Source organism: Vanessa atalanta, chromosome W (genome assembly GCF_905147765.1).
Source record: "Vanessa atalanta chromosome W, ilVanAtal1.2, whole genome shotgun sequence".
Lineage (NCBI taxonomy): Eukaryota > Metazoa > Arthropoda > Insecta > Lepidoptera > Nymphalidae > Vanessa > Vanessa atalanta.
The window spans coordinates 7869900-7894228 of record NC_061901.1 but is presented as its reverse complement, the minus strand read 5'-3'; the positions used below and the strand labels follow the sequence as shown (position 1 = coordinate 7894228).

Sequence of the window (24329 nt, the reverse complement as noted above, 5' to 3'; positions counted from 1 at the left end):
GAAAAATCGCCGGCGAAAGCTGGTTCCACAGAGTGGTTGTGCGAGGCAGAAAATGTCTTAAAAATCGCGCTGTTGTGGATTTTCGGACATCTAGGTGGTGCGGGTGATATTTGGAATTTTGACGAGATGTCCGAAGGTGAAATTCAGCAGCCAGGATTAATCCGAACAATTCCTCGGAACATTCCCCGTGATAAATTCTGTAGAAGATGCAGAGCGATCCAACATCTCTACGCAAAGCCAAAGGATCAAGCAGATCGGAAAGGGCTTGATCGTCGATAATTCGAGCCGCTCTACGTTGGATACGGTCAAATGGAAGGAGCTGGTACTGGGGAGCACCCGCCCAGAGGTGAGAGCAGTATTCCATGTGAGGCCGAATTTGCGCCTTGTATAGTCTTAGACGATGGGCCGACGTGAAATACTGTCTTGCCTTGCTGAGCACACCAAGCTTTTTTGATGCCAATTTGGCTTTGCCTTCCAATTGACCGCGGAACTGAACGAGACTCGAAACATCAACGCCAAGTATTCCGATACTAGCTGTAGCGGCTAACGGAATGTTCTCGAATCGTGGAGATACGACAAATGGTGTTTTTTTAGCAGTTAACGCGCAAACTTGCGTCTTTTTGGGGTTGAAGTGAACTAGGTTTAGCCGACCCCAGTTCGAGACTTTGTTTAACGAAGACTCGATTTCAGATACAAGTTTGTTCCGGTTTTCTTCGACGTTTTCCCGAGAAATATTAGCACGGCCGGTGTATGAGGTGTCTACGGTGCTGTCGTCTGCATAGCAATGAATGTTACTGATTTGCAACAAGTCATTGATATGCAGAAGAAACAGAGTGGGTGATAGAACGCAGCCTTGTGGAACACCAGCATTGACGAATTTTAAGTCAGAGCATGCACCGTCGACAACGACCTTGATGCTCCGATCTGCCAAAAAACTGGTAATCCAATTGCATAATTTCCCGGGAAGCCCATAGGAAGGAAGCTTCGAAAGAAGCGCTTTGTGCCACACGCGATCGAAGGCCTTCGCTATGTCCAGACTGACTGCTAATGCCTCCCCTTTGCTCTCAACTGCTTCCGCCCATCTATGAGTAAGGTAAACTAGAAGATCACCGGCTGAGCGACCCCGACGGAAACCGTACTGGCGGTCGCTAATCAGCTGGTACTCCTCTAGGTACCGCAGGAGCTGGCAGTTTATAATGGACTCCATTACCTTGGAGAACAAGGAGGTGATGGCTATAGGCCTATAATTGGACGGGTCTGAGCGGTTGCCCTTTTTAGGGATCGGATGCACCAAAGCAGTCTTCCAGGAGTTCGGGACGACGCTGAATGCATAGGATTGCCGGAAAAGACGCGTTAAGACCGGCGCCAACTCGGGAGCACAAGTCCGTAGTACGATTGGAGGGATGCCATCGGGTCCACTCGACTTATGAATATCCAAGGAAAGAAGTGCTTTACGAACTGCACTTTGCCGGAATTTAACCTCCGGCATCGTGGTATCACACCGCGGGATTGTTGGTGGTGACTTTCCTCGGTCATCCAGAGTCGAGTTCGCTGCGAAGAGAGAGCCTAAAAGATCAGCCTTCTCCTTCGCTGTATGGGCCAATGGCTCACCGTCCTTGTGCAGAGATGGTAAGGAAGGCTGACAGAAATTCCCTAAGACAGCCTTGGCGAGAGACCAGAACGCACGTGTTCCTGAAGAGAGGCGCACCAGTCTCTCGCCAATTCTGCCAATGTACTCCGTCTTCGCCTTAGCAATCACGTTTTTGAAGGACCTAGAGGCAGAGTTATATTCCTTTCTGATTGCGCTGGTATTTACATCACGAGACGCTGATGCGTTAGCCCAGTCTTGGTAGCGTTCCCATTTTCTGCGTGAAGCCGTTTTGCAGAAACGACCAAACCAGGGCTGGGACTTGCCACCGATGGGGACCGCAGAATACGGAATGAATAGTTCCATACCCTGAAGTACCACATCGGCAACAGAGTCAGCAACAACACTCGGATCATCCGGCGAGAAACAAACCTGCCCCCATGGGTAGGATGCAAAGAAGGACCGCATCCCATCCCAATCTGCTGACCTGTAGTGCCACACTCGGCGGCAGCCCACGAAACGAGGTCGTGAGTAACGCGCAACCGGCACTGTACTTCGGACGAGACAGTGGTCCGACGAGCCCAGAGGGGGTTCGACGATAACCTGGTAGCCATCCGGATGGGAAGTCAGCAGAAGGTCCAACAGGGAAGGTGTATGATCCTCCACGTCTGGTATTCGCGTTGGCGAGGGGACTAGTTGTGTCAAATCATATGCTAAAGCGAAGTCGAGAACAGATCTACCCGCATGATCGGTAGTGCGCGATCCAAGCCATTCGGCATGGTGGGCATTAAAATCGCCAAGAATAACGATCTCTGCGGATAGGATCTGCTGCAGTACGGAATCTGTAGCCATTTGGACGTGCTCAACCAGTCGGTCGGTTTCGGCATTACCGCTATGGGACCTATAAAGGCAAGCGTAGATTCGCGGATGGTCGTCACAATCTACACGCAGCCAGATAATTGATAGGTCCTGTCCTTCAAGGCTGCCGAGGCGTCGAGAGCAGATATCATCTCTGACGTAAACGCACACCCCAGCTCGTGGTACAAAGGAATGTTCCAATTTATACCCGGGGTAGGAAAGAAAAGTCGTATCGGCAGGAGAAGATATCTGAGTCTCGGTAAGAAAGAGCAAGGCCGGCTTCGCCGTCTCAAGGTGAAAGTGGACGGCGTTCAAGTTCGAGTTGAGTCCCCTTATGTTGCAGAAGTCCACAGTGAGGGTGGTAGGGGTTGCCTTATGATGCCTGCTCCGCTTGCCCCGAACAGTGGCGAGCGCAAAATTGCCCCCCCCAGAATTCGGAGGGCAGCCTGGGCATCCCTGCTCAGGTGGTGTATGTCCTGAGCATGGATGCCCAGAGAGGGATTCTCCACCGCAGTCGCTGATGGTACCCTCCTGGGGTAATGTAACCAAATTCAGCACAACCATCATGTTTAAGGGGGGGGGGGGTATCGGGCCTCCGGGACTCTCACATACCAGACGAAACGCGGTAACATAGCTACCACTTGACGCCGATTTTAAGTGAGAGAGTGGTACTTCCCCGGGCGTGCCGGCCCATTCGGCTGCAACCCGAAGGTATGCAGTGTGGCACTACCACTTAAAAAGAGGTGGTAAATCAAGAATTTTTAAATTTTGGTGTAAGTGTTTAGGTATGACTCCGGTAGTGGAAAGCACGATAGGGACAATAAAAACCTTATTTAAATTCCAGATTCTAATTATTTCTTCTTTTAATTCTGTATATTTATTGATCTTTTCCGTAATAGTTTTTAATAAATTATGTGTGTTTGGAACAGAAACATCACTTAAGTAAGCTATTTTAGATGATTTGTTAACTAAAGTTATATCCGGTCTATTGTAATGAATCTTTTTATCAGTAAGAATTGCTCTATCATAATATATTTTTATTTCTTCATTTTCTAAAACGGGGTTGGGTTGGTATTCATAGTAAGGTTTTAGTGGAGTATTTGTGAGGTTATATTTGTGTGCAAGTTTTTGATGTATGTAGTGAACTATTTGGTTGTGGCGATGGGTGTAATCTGTTTGAACTAGAGTAGGGCAAGCTCCTGTAATATGTTGTATATTTTCTGGCATTCTGTGACATTTTCGAAATAAATCAGATTCTTTTGATTCTTTAAGTATATATTTTTTATAATTTCTTGTATTGATAACCTGGTCTTGAATAGCAATTAGAAAACCTTCTGTTTCGGAGAAAAGGTAACCTTTTTGTAACCATTTATTTGACGCATCTAAATCTATGAAAATTTGCTCTAGATCGTGGATATGCCTACCATGTAGTTCTTTTCTTCTCCAATCTTAAATTTTTTCATTTATTTGTTCTTGGATAGTTTTAAACTCTTTATTATTATTTTTTAGGTTTAACGGTGTGAAATTCTCATCAACTTCTACTATAGCTGCATGTATCTTACTAGTATTTGCTTTATTGTAGAAAAAAATTTGAATATTATGGATTTGGTTTTGCCAAAGAATTTTTAAATCAACTACCCCTCTTCCTCCTAATTGTCTTTTCAACGTTAATCTTTCTATAGCTGATTTCGGATGGTGATAATTGTTTAGTTAGCGTGACTCTAGTTTTTATTTCTAAATTCTTAATATCTGTCTGAGACCATTTGATTATCCCGAAGGAGTAAGTTAGGACCGGAATAGCAAAAGTATTTATTGCTTTTATGAGATTTCGCGAATAAAGATGTTTTTTGCACAGCTGGTTTACTCTTTTGATGTACTCAGTGGTAAGATCTTGTTTTAATTTTGAGTGATTAATATCCTTAGCTTGAAATATACCTAAATATTTATATAAGTCCCCTTCTAACATCTCGGATATATTTATTTCCTCACTTATTTCATAATTTTTCTCAATTAATTTTCCTTTCTTTATAGTTACAGTTTTGCATTTATCTAAGCCAAAATTCATATTTATATCTTTACTAAATTGCGCTGTAATTTTTATCATTTTTATCACAGATTTACTAAATAGTTTTATGTCATCCATGTACATCAAATGAGAAACCGCTATGTCACGTGTTAATTGGTATCCAAATTTAGAATCTGATAGTATTCTAGATAGAGGATTTAGGGAGAGGCAAAACCACAAAGGACTGAGAGAGTCTCCCTGGAAGATGCCATTTCTAATATGGATTTCGTCACAACAGATTTTAGATGTTTTTGTTGTTAAAGTTATTGTGGTTCTCCAATTAGACATGGCCTCTTTCAAAAATTTAATAATATTAGGATGAATCTTATATGTTTGTAAAATTTGAACTAACCATGAATGTTGGACACTATCAAAGGCTTTTTTGAAATCTATATATGTGACATACAAATTTCTATTAAATTTATTTGAATGTTTTAGTATGGTTGAATCTATAATTAATTGCTCATTACATCCTCTGTGGTTTCGCCTGCATCCCTTTTGTTCCTCTGACATTACATTATGTGCTTCCAGGTGTGAGACTATCTTATTGGTAATGCAGGATGTGATTATTTTATATATTGTTGGTAGGCATGTTATGGGACGGTACTGTGATGCATCGTGGGTGTTCTGGTTTTTGGTAGCATGTAGGTCAAACCGGTTGTTATAAAATTTGGGAGTGGAGTTCTACAGTTAATTAGGTCTGAAATTATTTTTGTTAGAATATCATGTAATGACGTAAACTTTTTATACCAGAAATTATGTATCTGGTCTATTCCAGCAGCTTTCCAATTTTTCGTTTTCTTTAAAACTACAGTTAAATCATCTAATTTTAATTCTATAAATTCCATCTGTTCCATATAACCCCACTTCAGATTCTCTTCTTCAATCCATTTTGCCTGTAAATTGTGGTCACTCCTTTTTTCCCAAATCCCTGCCCAGTAGTTTTTAAGTTCATCTTTATTTGGTATTTGTTCTTCATTGTTTGTATTATTCGAGGTACAACTATTCAATGACCTGTAAAAAGCTTTTTCGTTGGTACAATATAATTTATTATCTTGTTTTCTATTAAGTGCTTTCCTGTATCTTGCAAGTCTATGTGATTTTAAAGATAGTTTCTGTTTAAGAGTGTCGATATATTCTTCTGGTTTCTTGTTTTCTCGTTCTTGGATAGTGTGCAATTTGGTATTTTTAAATATTATCTCTACTTTTTCTACTACTTTTTTAGATCTATTGCCTTTTAAATATTGAGTTAACCTACCAATGTCTGCTCTAAGCTTTTTTATATCGTTTTCTAATCTATGTTCCCACGCTGGCTTATGGCTCTTTTTCTTCTGTATGCTTGAATCTTCTATATTTCCTGACTTAATTTTATAGTCAAGTTTTGTTATTATTACTAAAGCTGAACAATATATTAATATATGTAAATGCAGTAGGTCGGAATCTAATGAAGAAAAGGTAGGTAGTATATGAGTATTGAATGTGTAAATCAGATCATGAAGTAATTTACTCTCTTTTAATCGCGGTAATTTTGGTCGGGTTTTAGGATCAGTACCTTCAAATTTAGTTAGTACTGTTTCTAAAAGATTCTTTAATTCTTCAATGTTTTCTTGTTGTGGGTTTTCTAAGGCTGTAGATTGAGTATATTGTACTTCTGTATCGTGAACTAGGGATGTTAAATTTGTCTGTATAGAAGCATCAGATTGTGTAATATTGTAAGTTGTAGGGCTAGTTACTACATTGTGCTAGTAACTACATTGTGTGTCTGAATTAACGGTTGTGATTGTAAATGGGGTGAGTGCGATCTGTTTGATTATTTAAATCCGCTTCCCTTCTTAATTGTTCAGCAATTTCTGATTTAAGATGTGCTATTTCATCTGAAGGGAGGGCGCACCTGTGCCAGTGTCGACATCGCCTCTGTTGTTTAAAATCGCTTGTTATTAAAAAAGTGTATAATTCGATGAGAAAAAGTGATAAAACTGTGAAATAAGTTGTGAGACAACTGGACTAATGTTATGAGCTGCATAAATTGGACACTTACGTAGAAATATCCAAAAAAAACACGGACAGTTAAAGTTAGTGTTAGATACTTCTGACGTAGAAAATAAAGAAAAGGACTTCATACATACGACCAGAAAACGCCTGTCTAAATCCCAAGTAAGGAACAAGTGCAAAAAAAACGAATATTAAACAATATTGTATATTTGATAACCTCAAATTACATTCAACATAAAAATAAAATTCATCGTACATAATCAAGATATCCAAGATAACGCCACCTGTCGGCAAGTAGTGAAACTACTTAGAAGAAGCGATCTGAATCTTGCGCAAGGTAACTTACAAACTGTTACTTACTAACTTAACCTAACAGTTCCTTACAATATCAATAGAGGGCGTGACCGGTAGATTCACAATGGAAGGAATTGCAAAAATTTTACAAAAGATACAGACCGACATAGCAGATAACAAGAAGGAAATGAAAGAGATGGAACAAAATATTAAAGAGGCGATAAATAAAAACGTTTTTTGGCGGGTAGCTGCGTAACAGACGTAACACATTTTGTAAGCTCTCTCTCAATTTAATATTAAATTTAAATTACATGACCTATCAATTACCAATGATAATGAACTAGGTAACGACTTGCCTACCAGTACAATTCCTTTCAAGATAAATCATCAATAAAACTTACTTGATTTACTTTAAATTTCTTTATTTAGCCATTACTGATTGTAACTGACATAAGCAAACAATGGAATCACTAAAACAATCTATGGATGATTTGGCACTGCACTTTAATTACAAAATGGCTGAGTTCCAACAAAACTTGCAAGCGGCTATTCCAGCAACAAGTCCCTCTTCTAATATTGCAGCTCAGTTTAGCGTCTTCCGGAGCTTTGTGTTGATTGCTTTGGAAAGCTTGCAACTCCAAATAAAGATGCTTTCCAAACAGTATGACCAAATTGAAATGCGTAGCAGGCGGAAGATACTTCTGGTGCATGGTATCACTGAAACTAAGAAAAAGAATGTAAGCACTGTTGTCACCAAAGCTCTTTCAGAACATCTCAATTTGCCTGAACTTACCACTAGCACTATCAGTCGAAGCCAGCGTATGGGATATATAACTGGTGACAAACCTAGACCCATTCTCGTAAAATTCCAGGACTTGTCAATACGGAATAAAGTATGGTATGCCAAAACTAAACTAAAAAATTCAGGTATTACGCTATCTGAGTTCCTTACATAGGGTCGTTGTAGAATAATAGCACAATAAGTATTAAACTTTATATTTAATACTTCTATACACATATCCATAATCACATATATTCACATCACTTACATCGAAATCACATACTCACTTGAACACCTTTAGGTACTTAATTTATCAACGATACTTTAGTGTTACTCTCTCTGAAACAGAAATGATACTGATCCCGCTTACGACACTTCATTGAGATTTATACTGTTATCCCCACTGATAATAATGAACACCTGTGCGGGTAACTTGTAAATAAGTGTGATCCTTTGCACACTTTGGTAAACAAACTAAATCATAAACAACTTATAATTCTTTGAATGCTATAATTATAATATTCTTTATACACTACACTATCCATTGCCAGCTTTACTGCTATGATGCGGTCTGATTTTCTTTCGACGTTTACTATTCTATCTTTCAGTTTCTGATCAAGTATGACGCCTACACCATTTTGTTTATTGCTCGTCCCGTGGTAAACCAGCTGGTATCCTAGTCCTAATTCCCTTGGTTTAGACCCTTTCCATCTCAATTCCTGTATACAGCATATGTCTACGTTTCTCCTTTTCAGGGTTTCTGCTAGTTCTTGGCTACGTCCAGTGAGAGAGCCTAGGTTCCATGTCGCCATTCTAATTTTGTAGTTTAATTGCAAACGTTTGTTTTTGTCAAAGTCGTCGCTTTGGGGGAACGCCCTAATATTATTCGCATCGTTCGCCATCATTTCGTCGCTTCTGGGGAACGCCCTAGCATTATGACCCATTATTATTTTGCCTTTGTATTTCATGATTAGGAGATATTTGTTTTGGCTATATAGTTTTACGGCCGGCTGCCGCCTGACGCCAAGGTTGTGACTCTCTTTGAGAGCCAGGGTGCCGCCGTTGACCATTGGTTCCTCCGCCGCCATCCCCACTGAGTTTTCCAACCTAAAAACCCAGTACACCAGTGGCCTTTACTCCAGATATGCCAGAGCAGCCCACTAGCGAGGTTTTTTTACAAAGTGTCCTTCTTCGGCCTTGTGGTCCGCGGGAGGTATTTTATTTCCCTCCTGCCCTTTGGTTTGCCGTTCCTCCATGTGAAGATTGCCTGGGTTTTCCCCTATCCGCCACCTGGGGACGCGTTCTCTAGGGAATGAGGCTACCCCGAGAAGGGGTAGTCATGGGTGACTTCAATACATGTCTGCTTAAAAATGATTGTCGGTCATCTCGTCTGACTTCGCTTGTCAACGGGGTGAACATGACAATCTTGCCACTTTCTGCTACGCACTGTTTTCCTCATTCTGTTCCTTCTCTTCTTGATTTAATCATTGTGTCATCTATTGACCATGTTGAAAAACATGGTCAATGTGTTGCGCATGCCTTTTCTTACCATGATCTTTTATATCTATCCTATAAAATCAAACCCCCGAAGGCAAAATCAAGAATTCTTCTGCAACGCAATTTTGCTGGGATGGATTTAGAGCGTCTGCAAGCTGATACTGCTGAGATTGATTGGTCGGTGGCGTTAAATGTAAATACTGTTAATGAACAGGTTGGTGTATTCAATTCGCTTTTAACTAAGCTTTATGATACACATGCACCTGTTCGGCGTATTCGTATCAAACATTTACCGGCACCATGGCTTACCTCAGATATAAAACGTCTCCAAGAAAAGAAAAATTTAGCTAAAGCCAAATATAAATCGAATCCGTCAGATACAAATAAAGAAAAATATATAAAGTATCGAAATCGTTGCAACAGGCTGTGTAGAGACACACATCGACGGCATATTCACAAAGCTGTAGTTGAGGAGGGCGATACCTCTAAAGTTTGGAAATTTCTGAAATCTCTTGGAGTCGAGAAAGCTCAGTCGGATACAAACTTTAATAATGTCGATCTTAATCAGCTCAATAATCATTTCGCGTCCGCAGTTGCTATCGATGGCACTGTCAAATCAAAAACAGTAAATAATCTTTCTGCTTCATCCACTCCAGCATTCCCATCTTTTAGTTTTAGTCAATTAACGGAAAGTGATATTAAGAAGAATATTTTAGCTATAAATTCTGATGCTGTCGGCTCTGACTGCATTAGCCGTAAAATGATAATTCCTATCATTGATTACCTTATTCCTGTCATCACATGTATCCTTAATAATTCCATTAATACTGGTATTTATCCTTCCTCCTGGAAAGACGCTCAAATTGTCCCATTACCGAAAAAAGTTAATCCATCGTCCTATAGTGATTTCCGCCCTATATCCATACTTCCTTTTCTCTCAAAAGTCCTGGAGCGCCTTGTTTACCAACAACTTAATTTATTCCTAACCAAAAATAACCTATTTAACCCACTTCAGTCGGGATTCCGAACTTGTCATAGTACGGCTACTGCTTTAGTTAAGATCACCGATGACATCAGATTAGCTATGGATAACCAGGAAGTTACAGTTTTGACATTACTGGATTTCAGTAATGCCTTCAATACTGTTGATTTTGACATATTACTGGCTATTTTAAGTTCTCTTAATATATGTCCTACTGTAATTGACTGGTTTCGTTGTTATCTACATGGCCGCAGACAAAGAATCCGAGTTCAGGACTCTTATTCTGATTGGTCAATTTTGAATGCCGGTGTGCCCCAAGGCGAAGTGCTTTCACCTCTGCTATTTTCGATTTTTATTAATTCCATAACTCACAATATATCTCTCTACCACCTGTATGCCGACGATTTTCAGATTTACTGTCACTCTAAGTTAATAGATTTACCACTGACAATACAGACAATTAACTCAGACTTAAAAAAGATCTTAAGTTGGAGCAATTTCATTCGGTCTCAAAATAATCCACTTAAGTGTCAATCTATTATTATTGGCAGTCCAATATTAATCTCACGAATAGATTTTTCTCTTATCCCCTATATTATTTGACAATGCCATAATTCCATACAGTGATAAAATTATAAATCTAGGTATAATATTCGATAAAACCCTTTCTTGGAATCCACAAATGAGTGAGGTAAGCAGAAAAATGTTTGTTGCTGTTGGTTCCCTACGTAGATTACGTAACCTTTTACCGATTCCTACCAAAATTGCGTTAGCACAATCTATCCTTTTACCAATTCTTGATTATGCAGATTGCTGTTATCTTGATCTTAGAGAAGATCAATTGAACAAACTTGAGCGCATTCAAAATCTTTGCATCAGGTTCATATTTGGGCTTCGCAAGTATGATCACATTTCCGATTTTCGCAAAAAGCTCGAGTGGCTCCCGATCCGCCTTCGCAGGAATACACACATTCTCTCTCTTCTCTACTGTATACTTTTCAACCCCAATGCCCCTATTTATCTAAAACAGTCCTTCCAATTCCTTAGTGATTCCCATTTCCGCAGTCTTCGCTCCGAACAAAACCTTACTCTTAAAACTCCTTCCCATACTTTTTCCTTTTTTACTAAATCCTTCTCTGTCCAAGCAGTACGCTTGTGGAACTCCTTGCCCATAAATATAAGACGTGCACAATCCGTTGCTGCTTTTAAGAGGCTTCTAAAACACTATTATTTGTCACTGTAAATCGTTGTACTTTTATTTATGAAATATAATAATACTTTATATATAAGTATGTATTTTTATGTATTTGAATTTATTTAAGGTGTACACCTCCGAACCCCTTTCTTAGAGTATTTGTAGTGTATTGTGTCAAATATTGGTTGTCTCATGCGCCTACGTCATACGTCAGATGTCATTCTAAATTGACGGGTCGGTTGCACGAGGTGTTGTTGAGCCGTAAAATATCTCAATAAGTGTAGTGTATCAAGTGTGTCGACTCCAATAGGCAGGACATTACATGTGGCGACGAGGACAAAAGTAAGTACGTTATATTTTAAGAAAAAAAAAAAGGAAAGAAACAGTGAAGTAGGTACTTCATAGGCAGTGAATACTTGCAGTAAATGAAGTTTGAATAAAGTAATATTCATAATAACAACATATACGGAATTTATTTGTATAAATGATTATAAAATAAATAGTTACATATATACTTATTCCTAAATGTTAATTTTGTTCGAAAATTTTGACTACGAAATACAATCGTTGTGAGACAAATTGTCATAGATTTCATTATTTATTTATCGTTACCTAATATACAATATATTATTAGTGAACTCAACATATTTATTCTTATTGTATTAGTGTTTAGGAAAAGTTTTACCTACAGTTTTGACCAACAACAAAGGAAATAATAAATTCAGCAATAATATATTTACATGAATAAATAATATATTATTTTAACATTTTATTTATTGTAATACTGCCGTTCTAATGAGGTAAACAAAACTTAGATGATTGTTGTTGTTGCTTGCATGTTTTAGTTACGCAATGATGCAAGTTAAATCAAGCAGAGATTTGTAGTTGTAATTTCTCTGATCATTAAATTGATATACAAAATGTTAATCTGCCCTCATGCAGATTATAATTTCATGGTGACCCACCAAATTTATTCTAAACTGAGCATGAGTAGTGCAATACAAATAATTACTTATTAAGGGCTGTTTCAAAGATGAACTGATCATTAAATTGATATTATATAGCAACAAAGGAAGAATGTGCAGATAAAATATTCTGATCATTAAATTGATACGTTATGTTTATGCAATGAAAAAAAAAATTATTAAGTCAAAGGAAATTATCCAATTATGGAGACCATAGAAAATTATATTATATGTAAAATATAATGTACTTTGGTGAATAAAAGTTATCTGGTCATTAAAGTGAAAAAGTGTAAAGGAATAGCAGATTAAATATCTGAATCATTTAATTGATTATTTCAGGTCACCCAAACATGTCTTTGCTATTGGAAAAGTTTGACTGCGACGGTGAGCCTACTTCTGTAGGTGCACGCTGGGAGCGATGGAAAAGGGCTTTATATATATACTTAGAAGTCTCCAATATTGACATAGACATAAAGAAGAGGGCTTCTCTCCTACACTTTGGCGGGTTAGGACTACAGGAAGTATTCTATAATATCCCTGGAGCTAATATCAAACCAAGCGAAAATGTAGATGTGTTCGAAGTAGCGATAGCCAAACTAGATGCATATTTTGCACCTAAGCAAAGCAAATTATACGAAAGACATATATTTAGGCTTCTGAAGCAAGAACCCGGTGAAAAATTTGAAAAATTTATATTAAGATTACGACAACAAGCTGACAAATGTCAATTCACAGATAAAGACGAGAATATAATTGATCAGGTAACAGAAAAATGCTTCCTACCTGAACTACGGAAAAAGATATTATGCATCGGTGATGAAGTTACACTCGATAGAATAATTACTGAAGCAAATACATTAGAGGCCGTAAATAAACAACTAGAAGAATTCAAAAATCCTACTAAAACTAATGAAAATATTGAAGTAAATAAACTTGAAACTAAGAGTAGAAGAAATTATAATAACCAAAAGAATATAAAATTTGGATGTGGAAGATGTGGTAATCCTAGACATGCTTCTTATGATGTTAGATGCCCTGCTAGAGATAAGGATTGCTTAAAATGTGGTCTCAGAGGACATTTTAGACAATTTTGCAAAACAAAACAAGCCTTTAAAAGAAAAGAAGGAAACGAAGGAAAAGAACATCATTTTGAACAAAAGAAAAGTCGATTTGATAAAGGTAAAACTGAAGTTAATCAAGTAATTGAAAATACAACAAAAGAGGATGATATTGAATATGTTTTACACATTGATGATGATGTCGAAATAAATTGTACCATTGGACGAGTGCAAACTAAGATGTTAATAGATTCTGGTAGCAAGCTGAATTTAATTACAGCAGCAACCTGGGAATTATTGAAGAGAAATAAAGTTAATCTGTATAATCGACAGGCAAACTCCAATGTAACTTTTATGGCTTACGGTAGTTCCACACCACTAAAGGTAAAGGGATCATTTGAAGCTATAATAAAGATAGGACAGAGGTCGGAAAGATCAACTTTTTATGTCGTCATAGATGGTACAAGAAACCTGTTAGGGAAGACTACAGCAATATCATTAGGAGTTTTGAGAATCGGATTAAGCTTAGGCGTAAATCAAATAGAGAGAGGAAAATTTCCCAAATTTAAAGATGTGCTGTTGTTGAAATTTAAAGCTTGTCCATTTAGCAATTGACGATTCCATTCCACCCGTATCACAGCCGTACAGGTATTCAATTCATGGTTTTATTAAAAAAAAAAATAATAATAATAATGTCAATAAATAAATAAAATATTTAAGGATAATTATAGTAAAAAAAAAATATAATTAAAATAAAATAAACAAATAAAAAGAATGAAAACATTATATAATAGTAAAAGATAATAATTAATTATAATTGTTGAACTATACATATGTATCTGTTGATTACCTATTAAATTAATTGCTTATCAAATTGTTTTATTATTATTTTAGGAGGATTCTTATACCTTTAGAATCTAAAATTGAACAAAAAATTGAAGAAATTAAACAAAGAGACATAATAGAACCAGTCTTAGGTTCTTCTAGGTGGGTATCCCCTGTGGTGCCTGTCCTTAAAGATAATGGAGAAGTACGTCTTTGTATAGACATGAGGCGCGCTAACAAAGCCATTATACGTGAAAACCACCCACTACCGACAATGGACATGCTCTTACCCAAACTGAGAAATGCTAGAATTTTTTCAAAGTTAGATATAAAAGACGCTTTTCATCAAATTGAAATACACCCAGATTCGAGACATATTACCACCTTCATCACCAGTAAGGGATTGTATAGATACAAACGATTGATGATTGGGATATCATGCGCCCCGGAAATCTTCCAGAAAACTTTAGAGCGCATGTTGCTAGGCTGTGAAGGTGTAGTAAATTACATTGACGACATCTTAGTGTTTGGAAAAGATTTAAATTAGCACGATTTGCGATTGCAGAAACTATTGTCTATTCTAAAAGATTATAATGTCGTAATAAGAGAGGACAAATGCTCTTTCAGGATGACCAATGTAAACTTTTTAGGACATCAGTTATCAGCTGAAGGTGTTAGACCATTGGATAAATACATTGCAACAATTAAGGGCTTTAGAGCTCCCAAGACAACAGGCGAACTACAAAGTTTCATAGGACTGGTAAATTTCGTAAATAAATGGATCCCCAATTATGCTACTGCCACTGAACCCCTTAAAGCACTTCTACGAGGCAAACGGGGGGATAGACTAGAATGGGGACCGGATTAACAGCATTGCTTTGATTGTTTAAAAGATATTATGACAAAAATGTCAAGCTTAGGGTATTACGATGTTAATTACCGTACAATTGTCGTAGCTGATGCAAGTCCCGTAGGCTTAGGTGGAGTTTTAGTCCAAATTAACGCAGAAGGCGATCCCAGAATTATTGCATATGGTCACAAAACTTTAACTGAGTGTGAACGTCGCTATTGCCAGACGGAAAAGTGGAACATTTTCATATATTCCTTTACAGTAAAAAGTTTGAGCTTATAACGGATCATAAGCCATTAGAAGTTATATTTGGTACTAAATCCAAACCTTGTGCCAGAATCGAGAGATGGGTCATGCGCCTACAGTCATATAACTACAAAGTGGTTTATCAACCTGGTAAGAACAACATAGCAGATTCATTGTCTAGGCTTAGTAAAGCTTCGGAGAAATCTTCAATACGATTGAAGGATAATCACATTTTACTCTAAAAGAAATAGTAGATACTTCAGACAATGATGAGGAAATTTTAGCTGTGAAAGAAGTTGTATATCACAATATATGGAATGAGGACGTGAAAATATACAAGGTATTCCAAAATGAATTGTGTTTTCATGAGGGTATATTATTAAGAGGAACAAGAATTGTAATCCCCTTGAAACTCTGCAAAAGAGTATTGGAAGCAGCTCACGAAGGCCACCCTGGCATTGTATCGATGAAGGCGAGACTTCGAACAAAAGTCTGGTGGCCAAAATGTGACAAAGATGCCGAAAATATTGTGAAAGCGTGCAGAGGATGTACGCTTGTCTCTGCTCCATGTCCCCCGAACCCTATGAAGCGGCGTGAGTTGCCAATAGGGCCCTGGATTGATATCGCTATCGACTTAATGGGCCCACTTCCAACAAGTGAACATTTATTAGTAGTAGTTGATTACTATAGCAGATATAAAGAAATTAAGATTTGTCGAAAGATCACTTCTACAGAGATTGTAGCAAAATTAAAAGAAATGTTTAGTCGACTAGGAAACCCTACTTCTATAACTGCCGATAACGGTAGACAATTTTGTAGTGAAGAATTTAAGTTATTTCTATCAGAAAGAAACATTACGCTTTTTAATACCATTCCATATTGGCCACAACAAATTGGGGAAGTCGAACGACAGAACCGCGGGATATTAAAACGATTAAAAATAAGTTTAGCCGAAAGAAAGGATTGGAAGGATAGTTTACTAGATTATCTAACAATGTACAATAGTACACCACATTCAGTTACTGGGAAAACTCCATCAGAACTATTCTACAAAAGAGTTTTTAGAGATAAATTACCTATGATAGGGGATACAACTGAACCAATACCACCGGATAATGAGGTTAGGGACAGGGATCACGAAAGAAAAGAAAAGGGAAAGGAAAGTGGAGACAGAAAACGGAAGGCTGAAGAATATGATTTAATACCAGGAGATAAAGTATACATTAAAAACATGAATAGAGACAATAAATTAAGTTTGGATTACAACCCAGACACACATACGGTTAAAGAAAAGAACGGCGGGGATGTCACAGTCCAAAATGATGAGACCGGGCAAATTCGTAGGAGGAGTATAGTTCATTTAAATAAGGTTCAAGGCCAATGGAGTGTGTGTGAAGATAAAAATATTCAAAACCAAACTAACACTTAAGAATTGAATGAGGAAACCTAAATATCACTTCACCTTAATGTCAACTTGAACGTTTAACTTATTTCCGGATCAGTAAATAAAATTATGGTTATAAGTAATTAAAATCTTCTATATCTATCTATAAATAGTTTGTTATAATTCATATATAGTTATAATTCATGTATAGTTTATGATGAATATGTAATGAATAAATAAATTAATTAAAACAAAAAAGGGATGTAGTGTATTGTGTCAAATATTGGTTGTCTCATGCGCCTACGTCATACGTCAGATGTCATTCTAAATTGACGGGTCGGTTGCACGAGGTGTTGTTGAGCCGTAAAATATCCCAATAAGTGTAGTGTATCAAGTGTGTCGACTCCAATAGGCAGGACATTACAGTATTCAATGTCCTCTATCCAAAGGTTGTCTGGAAGAGATCGCTCTTTTAGCGATAAGACCGCCTTTTGTACCGTGTTTTCTATTTTGTTGTGTTGCTTCTTGTATTTTTTTTTTGTTTCGGTGTACAATAAAGTATATTTATCTTATTTATCTTACTTATCTTTTTATTACAAAATTAGAAACTGATAAAGTTATGTACCCTAAACGGCTATTCGACAAATTTAAAACACAATATCCGGATTGGAATGTTAGTCAACAACGTATCGCAGATCAAAGAAGAGTAATAATTAGAAATAAATTAATAAGTGAAGATGAAATAAATAAAAATAAAATAAAAATAGCCTTTATTTCTACTACTTACAACTTATACTTTTATAGTTTATATTGCTAGATCTAAATTCTATTTATAAGTAAACAAGTGTATTATAAGGGAAAAAAATATTTTAAATTTAACAAGTAGTAGTCGCCTCTCTGGCGTAGGCCTCTCCTAAACCTTTCCACTTTTCACGTTCCCGTGCCTCACGCATCCATAAGGGTCCCCGTCTTTGGTTAAAGATGTCATTCCACCTTTTGCTTGGTCGTCCTCTTCTTCTTTTTATGTCTCTTGGTACCCATTCTGTTAGGCGTTTTGCCCATCTGGTATTGTTCATTCTACAGACGTGTCCTGCCCAATGCCATTTGAGTAGTCTCGCTCTTTTCCTCACATCTATTATTTTGGTTATTTTCCTAATACTGATATTGCTGACCTTATCAGATAGTTTTAAACCGAGTATGCTTCTTTCCATCTTACGTTGGCAGATGGCTACTCTATCTTCATCTTGTTTCCTTAATGACCAAGTCTGACATCCTTATGTTAAGCAGGGTAATATCGTTATTTCATAAAGTCTCTTAATATTTACATGAATTTCGTTGTTTTTCATTATTTCTTTCAATCCCCAGTATTTCTTCCACGCTAGAGTTATCTTTCTTTTAATTTCTGTTTCTGTATTGTTTTCAAAAGTTACGAGCTGTCCCAGGTATATATACTCTTTTACGTATTCGATCTTTTCATTTTTTACCGTAATATCTTGAGGAATTCCGTTGGTTAGGATCTTGGTTTTCGTCGTATTCATTGACAGTCCTACTTTTTGACTCTCCGCTGCCAGTTCATTCATCATACTCTCCATTTCAGTGGCGCATTCTGCGAAAATCACTATGTCGTCCGCGAAACGTAAGTGATTCAGTAGTTCTCCATCTATTCGTATTCCTCTTGTTTCCCAGTCCAGGCGTCTGAAAATGGATTCGAGCACTGCTGTGAATAACTTCGGGGAGAGCGGGTCCCCCTGTCTAACTCCCCTATGTATTGGAAATTCTGCACCTTCGCGTTCTAGACGTACTTTGGCGAAGCATTTTGTATATCGGTTTAAAGACATTTATTTCTCATAAATTTTGTATATATATTTTAATTAGGTTTACATATTTTTGGTTGACGCCTTGTTGTGTGAGTGCTGTTCATATGGCTTCGAAGTGTAGAGAATCAAATGCTTTTGTGTAGTCTATAAAGCAGATATGTGACACAGTGTGGATGTGGTCTACAGTCGAATATCCTTTCCGGAAACCTGCTTGTTCGCGCGGTTGGTGTTCATCTAGGGTCCCTGTTATTCTATTCAATATGATCTTTGAAAAAATTTTGTATAAGTTCGACATGAGACTGACTATAGTTGCTTAGATTACTTCTATCTCCTTTTTTGAACAGTAGAATGATTGTGGATTTTGACCATTGGTCCGGTGTGGTTTCGGTTCTAAGAATGTTATTGAACAAAGCTTGTAGAGGTTTCAAGAGTATGGACGATAGAGATTTAAGGGTTTCGTTAGTAATGTTGTCGCTTCCTGGGGACTTGTCATTTTTTTGGGATTTTATTGCGAACTCGATCTCTGAAGTTAGAATTGTCGATTGTCGGTCCGAGAGACATTTGAAATTTACTATTTTATTTTTTAAATGCTATTACATAAATTTAACATACGTGTACCAATAAGGCCTCCTCGTTACAAAATAACTCCCTTATATCCACCACCTCGAAAAACTGTGTTCGGATCAAACTCCCCCGTTTCCAGACTTAGCAAGCTGGTTAATGATTACAGCGACGTGTTTGATATTTATGACGACTCAACGAAAAGAATTCGGTCACTGTTAAACACCTTACCTCGGTCACCTTAAAATTGTATTTGTCCGTCTTATGGTTCACTTTTAGTTTTTAATTTAATATTTTCATTGTTTATTTAATTTTTTTTTTTTTTTTTGTAACTTTACCTTTTTTTAATTTTTGTTTTTGTTTTTACTGCGGCTCGCGCTGGGAGGTCTAATTTAGATAGTAATTAAGCATGATGTATCTACCTATAAATGTTTGTCACACCTAGTTTTAAGTTATGTGTACCTATTGTATATTTTTCTTACGTATGTGATGATGTGAACAAATGTTGGTAGATCAAATAAAAAAAAAAAAAAAAAATGTTTTTTAATTAAAAATCCTACTCCATTTCTTCCGTTCGTTCCACGTGAATGAAATAAGATAAAGTCTGTGTATTCTACTATTGATTCTTTTTCTTTTCTTATCTCACACAAACCTATAATATCCCATTTTATTGACATAACAGCGTGCCTTAGTTCTTCTATTCTACTGTCCGATAGTAATGTTCTCACATTAAAGCTTGCTATGTAGAGATTTTGTGATGTCATTCTCTTGATTATGTTTTTGCTATTAATCTGGTCTTTTTGGTTTTGAATGTGGTTTAGGAGGCGTTGGTCTGGCTTCTCCACGGTGACCGGCCGGCTTGGAGAAGGTAGAGAGGTTACAGAGGCGCCAGTTAGTTTTTTTGGATCCCTTCCCTATTTTCAGTCGGTAGAGTCGGGTCATTGAGGTTTAGCTGTGGCGGGCGTAGGAAACTAGTTATGGGTTGTGACTTGTTTCTTTTAGGTAATTGTTTAGTCTTTTCGTTGTTGCAATCTTTTCTTGTTTCGTTCGTGGTTTCTTCCGGCGATATAGACATGAAACGTTTGTTTGTGTTCCTTTCTGTTGGTGTATGGGCTTCTGATTTTCGTGGGCTTAGAGTCACAATTTTATCGTACCATAGGACTACTTTTTTCCCCGCCTCTCGCTCGCGTTTAAACTCTTCTTGTAATTCTTTTCGTTTTTGTAGCACGTTAGGGGGGAAATCTTCTTTCAGATGGATGTTTGTACCCTCTAATGATTTCTTCTTTTTAAGTAACTCTATTTTCCTACTTGTTGTTGTCACTGTAACGGCTACTGGTCTTGCTTTTCCGGAATATTTCCCCATCCTATTGACAAGGTATTTCCATCATATTGTTTATGATTTTCAATACTATTGAGAGTAAGCTTCCATAACCCTTTTCTTTTTCTTCGATGCCAAAAAATATTATGTTTTTCCTTCTAAGTTGTTTGTCTAAAATATCTATGGATTTTTGTTGTTGTTCTATTTTTGTTTCCAACTGTTTAGTTTTAGTTTCAAAAATGGAGATTTTTTTATCTATGTTTTTAATAATAATAATAATAAACAGCTTTATTGCACACAGAAAATAAACAAAATACAAGAAAAAAGCTTAAAATCAAAATCACTACTAAAGTATGCAAAGGGCGGCCTTATCACTAAGTAGTGATCTCTTCCAGGCAACCCTACTGAAAGAGACTTACAAGAGAAAACACACAAAATAGAATAGGCAATACAACAGATAGGTGCGAGCATACTTAGCTGCTAGTAGTGAAAGGGTTAGAGGAGGTTTAATTTATTGACAGGTAATGCAATTTAACACGGGTTTTGAATAACTTAAGTGTTGGAGACTGACGGACTTGAGTTGGTAGTGCATTCCACAATCTAACCGCCTTTGCCGTGAACGAATTCATGTAGGAATGGGAGTTACAAGAAGGTACGCTTAATTTATTATCACTCTGAGAGCGAAGATTAAGGTGAAGAGTAGGGTTACCAAGGAACGAAAAACGTTCTTTCAAATAGGACGGGGAGCAAGGATGAAATAGTGTGGAATAAAGGAGCGAAAGGACGTGTAAGTTGCGGCGATGCTTTACTTGGAGCCATCCGAGCTCAGATCGATACTGGGATACATGATCGTATTTTTTGAGTCCAATGAAACGGATGCATAGGTTCTGTATTCGTTCCAGTTTATAAATCAGGTCCTCCGTTAGATCAGGATAACATACAGTCCGCGAAGTCCAAAATTGGAAGGAGAAGAGTATTGGCAAGTGTTATTTTGGTTTTAATAGGTAAGAAGTTTTTCAATCTTTTTAGTGAGTGAATTGTTGAAAAAATTTTGCGACTTATTTCAGCTACGTGAGGTCGCCACGAAAGAGATCTATCCATAATGATGCCTAGATTTTTAACAGCTGTAAGGTAATACCGAGTCGTTGAAAACAACATCCGGTAGGCCAGCGTAGTCAATTTTCGATAGCTGTTTAGTGGTACCTACAATACAAAGCTGCGATTTATTTGCATTGACATACAAACCGAATGACTTACTCCAATTGGTAATAATGTTTAGGTTGGTATTTAATTTACCTACCGCTTCAGAAATGTTCTCAACTGGGGCAGTCAAATAAATTTGCAAGTCGTCAGCATAAAGATGAAAAGAAAGAGTGAGGAGTTCAGTAAGACTATTGATAAAAATGGAAAACAGGAGTGGAGGTAGCACACTACCCTGAGGCACTCCAGCACTGAGACGACAGTACGAAGAAAATCGTTCTCCGCTACCAACCACCAACCAGAACCAGTCTAAAGCGTCCGTAGATACGTTTATAGATTTTAGAACCGCTAGGAGAATGTCATAGTCAACGGTATTGAACGCATTACTAAAATCTAATAATGCTAAGATGGTGACATGTTTCTGGTCCATTCCAAAACGGATATCATCAAGAACCTTCGTGAGTGCCGTCACAGTGCTGTGTCCAACTCGAAAGCCAGACTGGAATGAACTCAAGATGTGATTTTGCGATAGAAATAGGGAAAGTTGAGAATGGACAATACGTTCAAGAATTTTAGACAAGAAGGGAAGGATAGAAATAGGGCGATAGTGTGAAAGTGACGTAGGATTAGAGATCTTAGGGATAGGAATAATATGAGCAGTGTGCCAAACATTGGGGAAAGTTTTAGATGATAGAGAAAAGTTAAAAATATGACAGAGTACATGCACAATTTACTCTGCCATACCACAAAAAACAAACGAAGCTTGTGTTATTTCTACACGCGGCATATCTACTTATATTTAAATATACCGTACGAAACTACCACCTTACGATCTATATCTATTGATTTTTAAGTTATAAAAACTATAATTAAATAGCACAGAAAATATTCTAACAATAATATTATTATAGCTATAATACTATTATTATGGCTAGTTTATATAAATACAATAGATATTATCTATCACATAGATTGACCGACACTTGACATTGTTGTAGGCTGTACAGTGTAATATACCTTAGCATCACAAGCAAAACAATTTAAAAAAGACAAATTGACTTGTCAAATGTCAGAAATGTATTCTTTATGGTGGCATTCAAAATCATTTTCGAGTATAAAATAGTGTTTACCCACAATATAGTTTAGTTATTACATTATTGTAATTGAAATAAATACATAGAAGAGACGAGTTACGTATACACACATCAAGAGGACTGATGATGCAGCGATTCCTTCATCGTGAGAACCAAACTAAGTGTAACATTGCAAATGTGATTTTATAATTTAATTATTATTTTATTTCATTCCAATTACTTACATCGAGTAGGTTAGACATGCTAATTAGGAAATAAGTTTTATTGTCATTTCTTTTAATTAAATAAGTTTAACCCATTTGACGCCTCTGTACCTGATTGGGTACAGCAAAACAATTGAGGGTACTTATCAAATTTTAAAAGTTAATGTTGTTATTTTCGCTCATTTTAATAGAAGACATACAGTGTATTGAAATAAAAACGAATTAAGCGAGTTTATTCATAATAGTTGTCACTGAGAGGATTACAATGTATGAATATAATCATTAAATATAGGTAAGTACACCATTTTATTATTTTCTAGTGTTTACATATACCCAAATTTATTTTATGTATATTTGATTTGTAGTGTACGTCTTTATTGATAAAATAAATGATAAACTAATGTATTGCAACTTATATTTTCAAAGTAATCGTACTTGAAACACTACTGTACCTAGTTGGGTACAACGGCCGCATCTATATAACGATTGCACTTTTTTCTTCAGGTTTTTATTACAATGAGTTCGAAATGTCTTAACGTTTCTAACTATTACAACGGCTTAGAGGAAGCAGGCATTGTTTTAGAAGATAGTGACAGTGAGGCTGATTACGAATTCGCGATTATACCACCAGAACCTAGCATCGTGACAGATGAAGAAGAAGGTGCCAACGAGGTCATGATTATTGCCTCTTTACTCCGGGATGTGCCTGGTAATATAGAGGTATTTAGGAGTAATAAGGATACAATTCGATGTGGGGACCTTGACAGCAGCGATGATGAGCCTTTGGTTGAAAAAGCAAAGAGAAGTAGTCGTCAACAGCCAGATCAGCCAGTATGACGTACGTGTTCACCAACATACTCTATTACAACTCAAGAAAGAACTGAAGTTATAGCTGGACAGAAACTAATAAAAGAACAATTTCAAGATCTTACCAGTACAAATATTTGAAACAATATTTGCTGATGAAGTGATTAGCTTGATAATTACAAACACAATTTTATATGCTAATCAAAACAATAGACACACCTTTCAACTGGACTTTGTTGACTGTTGAAAAAGGTTATAGGCATATTTGTATTATCTGGGTATCATAAGTCACCCAGAGAATATTTGTATTAGTCTTATGATGAAGACGAAGGCGTCGAAATGGTATCGAGATCCATACCAAGACAAAGATTTTATATTTTGACTTTTGATTGATTTGACTTTGATAAGCAAAATGAAATACTGTTAGTGAGATGGAAAGATTGTGTTTGCACAATAACGACAAATTATGATACAATTGATCCGTTAGGAGTTGTAAAACGATGGTCTCCTGTGCAGCGTCAAAAAACTGATGTCAATATACCAAAGCTGTTTCAAACTTATTATAAAAATATGGGTGGAGTGGATGAGTTGGATCAGTCTATTTCGCTTTATAGGATTGCAATGCACAGAAAAAAGTGGTGGTGGGTTTTATTTACCGATACGGTAGATATGGCTATTGCATTACGTGGCGTTTGCATGTTATCAGTCACAGTGATAGCATGGATCAGTTACTTTTTCGATGTATCATT

General features: G+C 36.9%; 2 protein-coding genes across 2 annotated transcripts; both read right to left on the bottom strand.

The window, feature by feature from the left end:
- Positions 1-865: 865 nt before the first annotated feature.
- On the bottom strand, positions 866-8666 carry LOC125075642 (the record flags this gene model as incomplete). Its single annotated transcript, XM_047687350.1, has 2 exons — positions 8136-8666; positions 866-1399 (listed from the first exon to the last, which is right to left on the bottom strand). Coding segments are annotated over exons 1-2 (1065 nt in total), but the record flags the coding sequence as incomplete, so codon positions are not given.
- Positions 8667-19850: 11184 nt separating this feature from the next.
- LOC125075641 lies at positions 19851-20321 on the bottom strand. The gene has a single exon (XM_047687349.1). The coding sequence runs from the start codon at positions 20319-20321 to the stop codon at positions 19851-19853; it is 471 nt and encodes a 156-aa protein (XP_047543305.1).
- Between the last annotated feature and the right edge of the window lie 4008 nt (positions 20322-24329).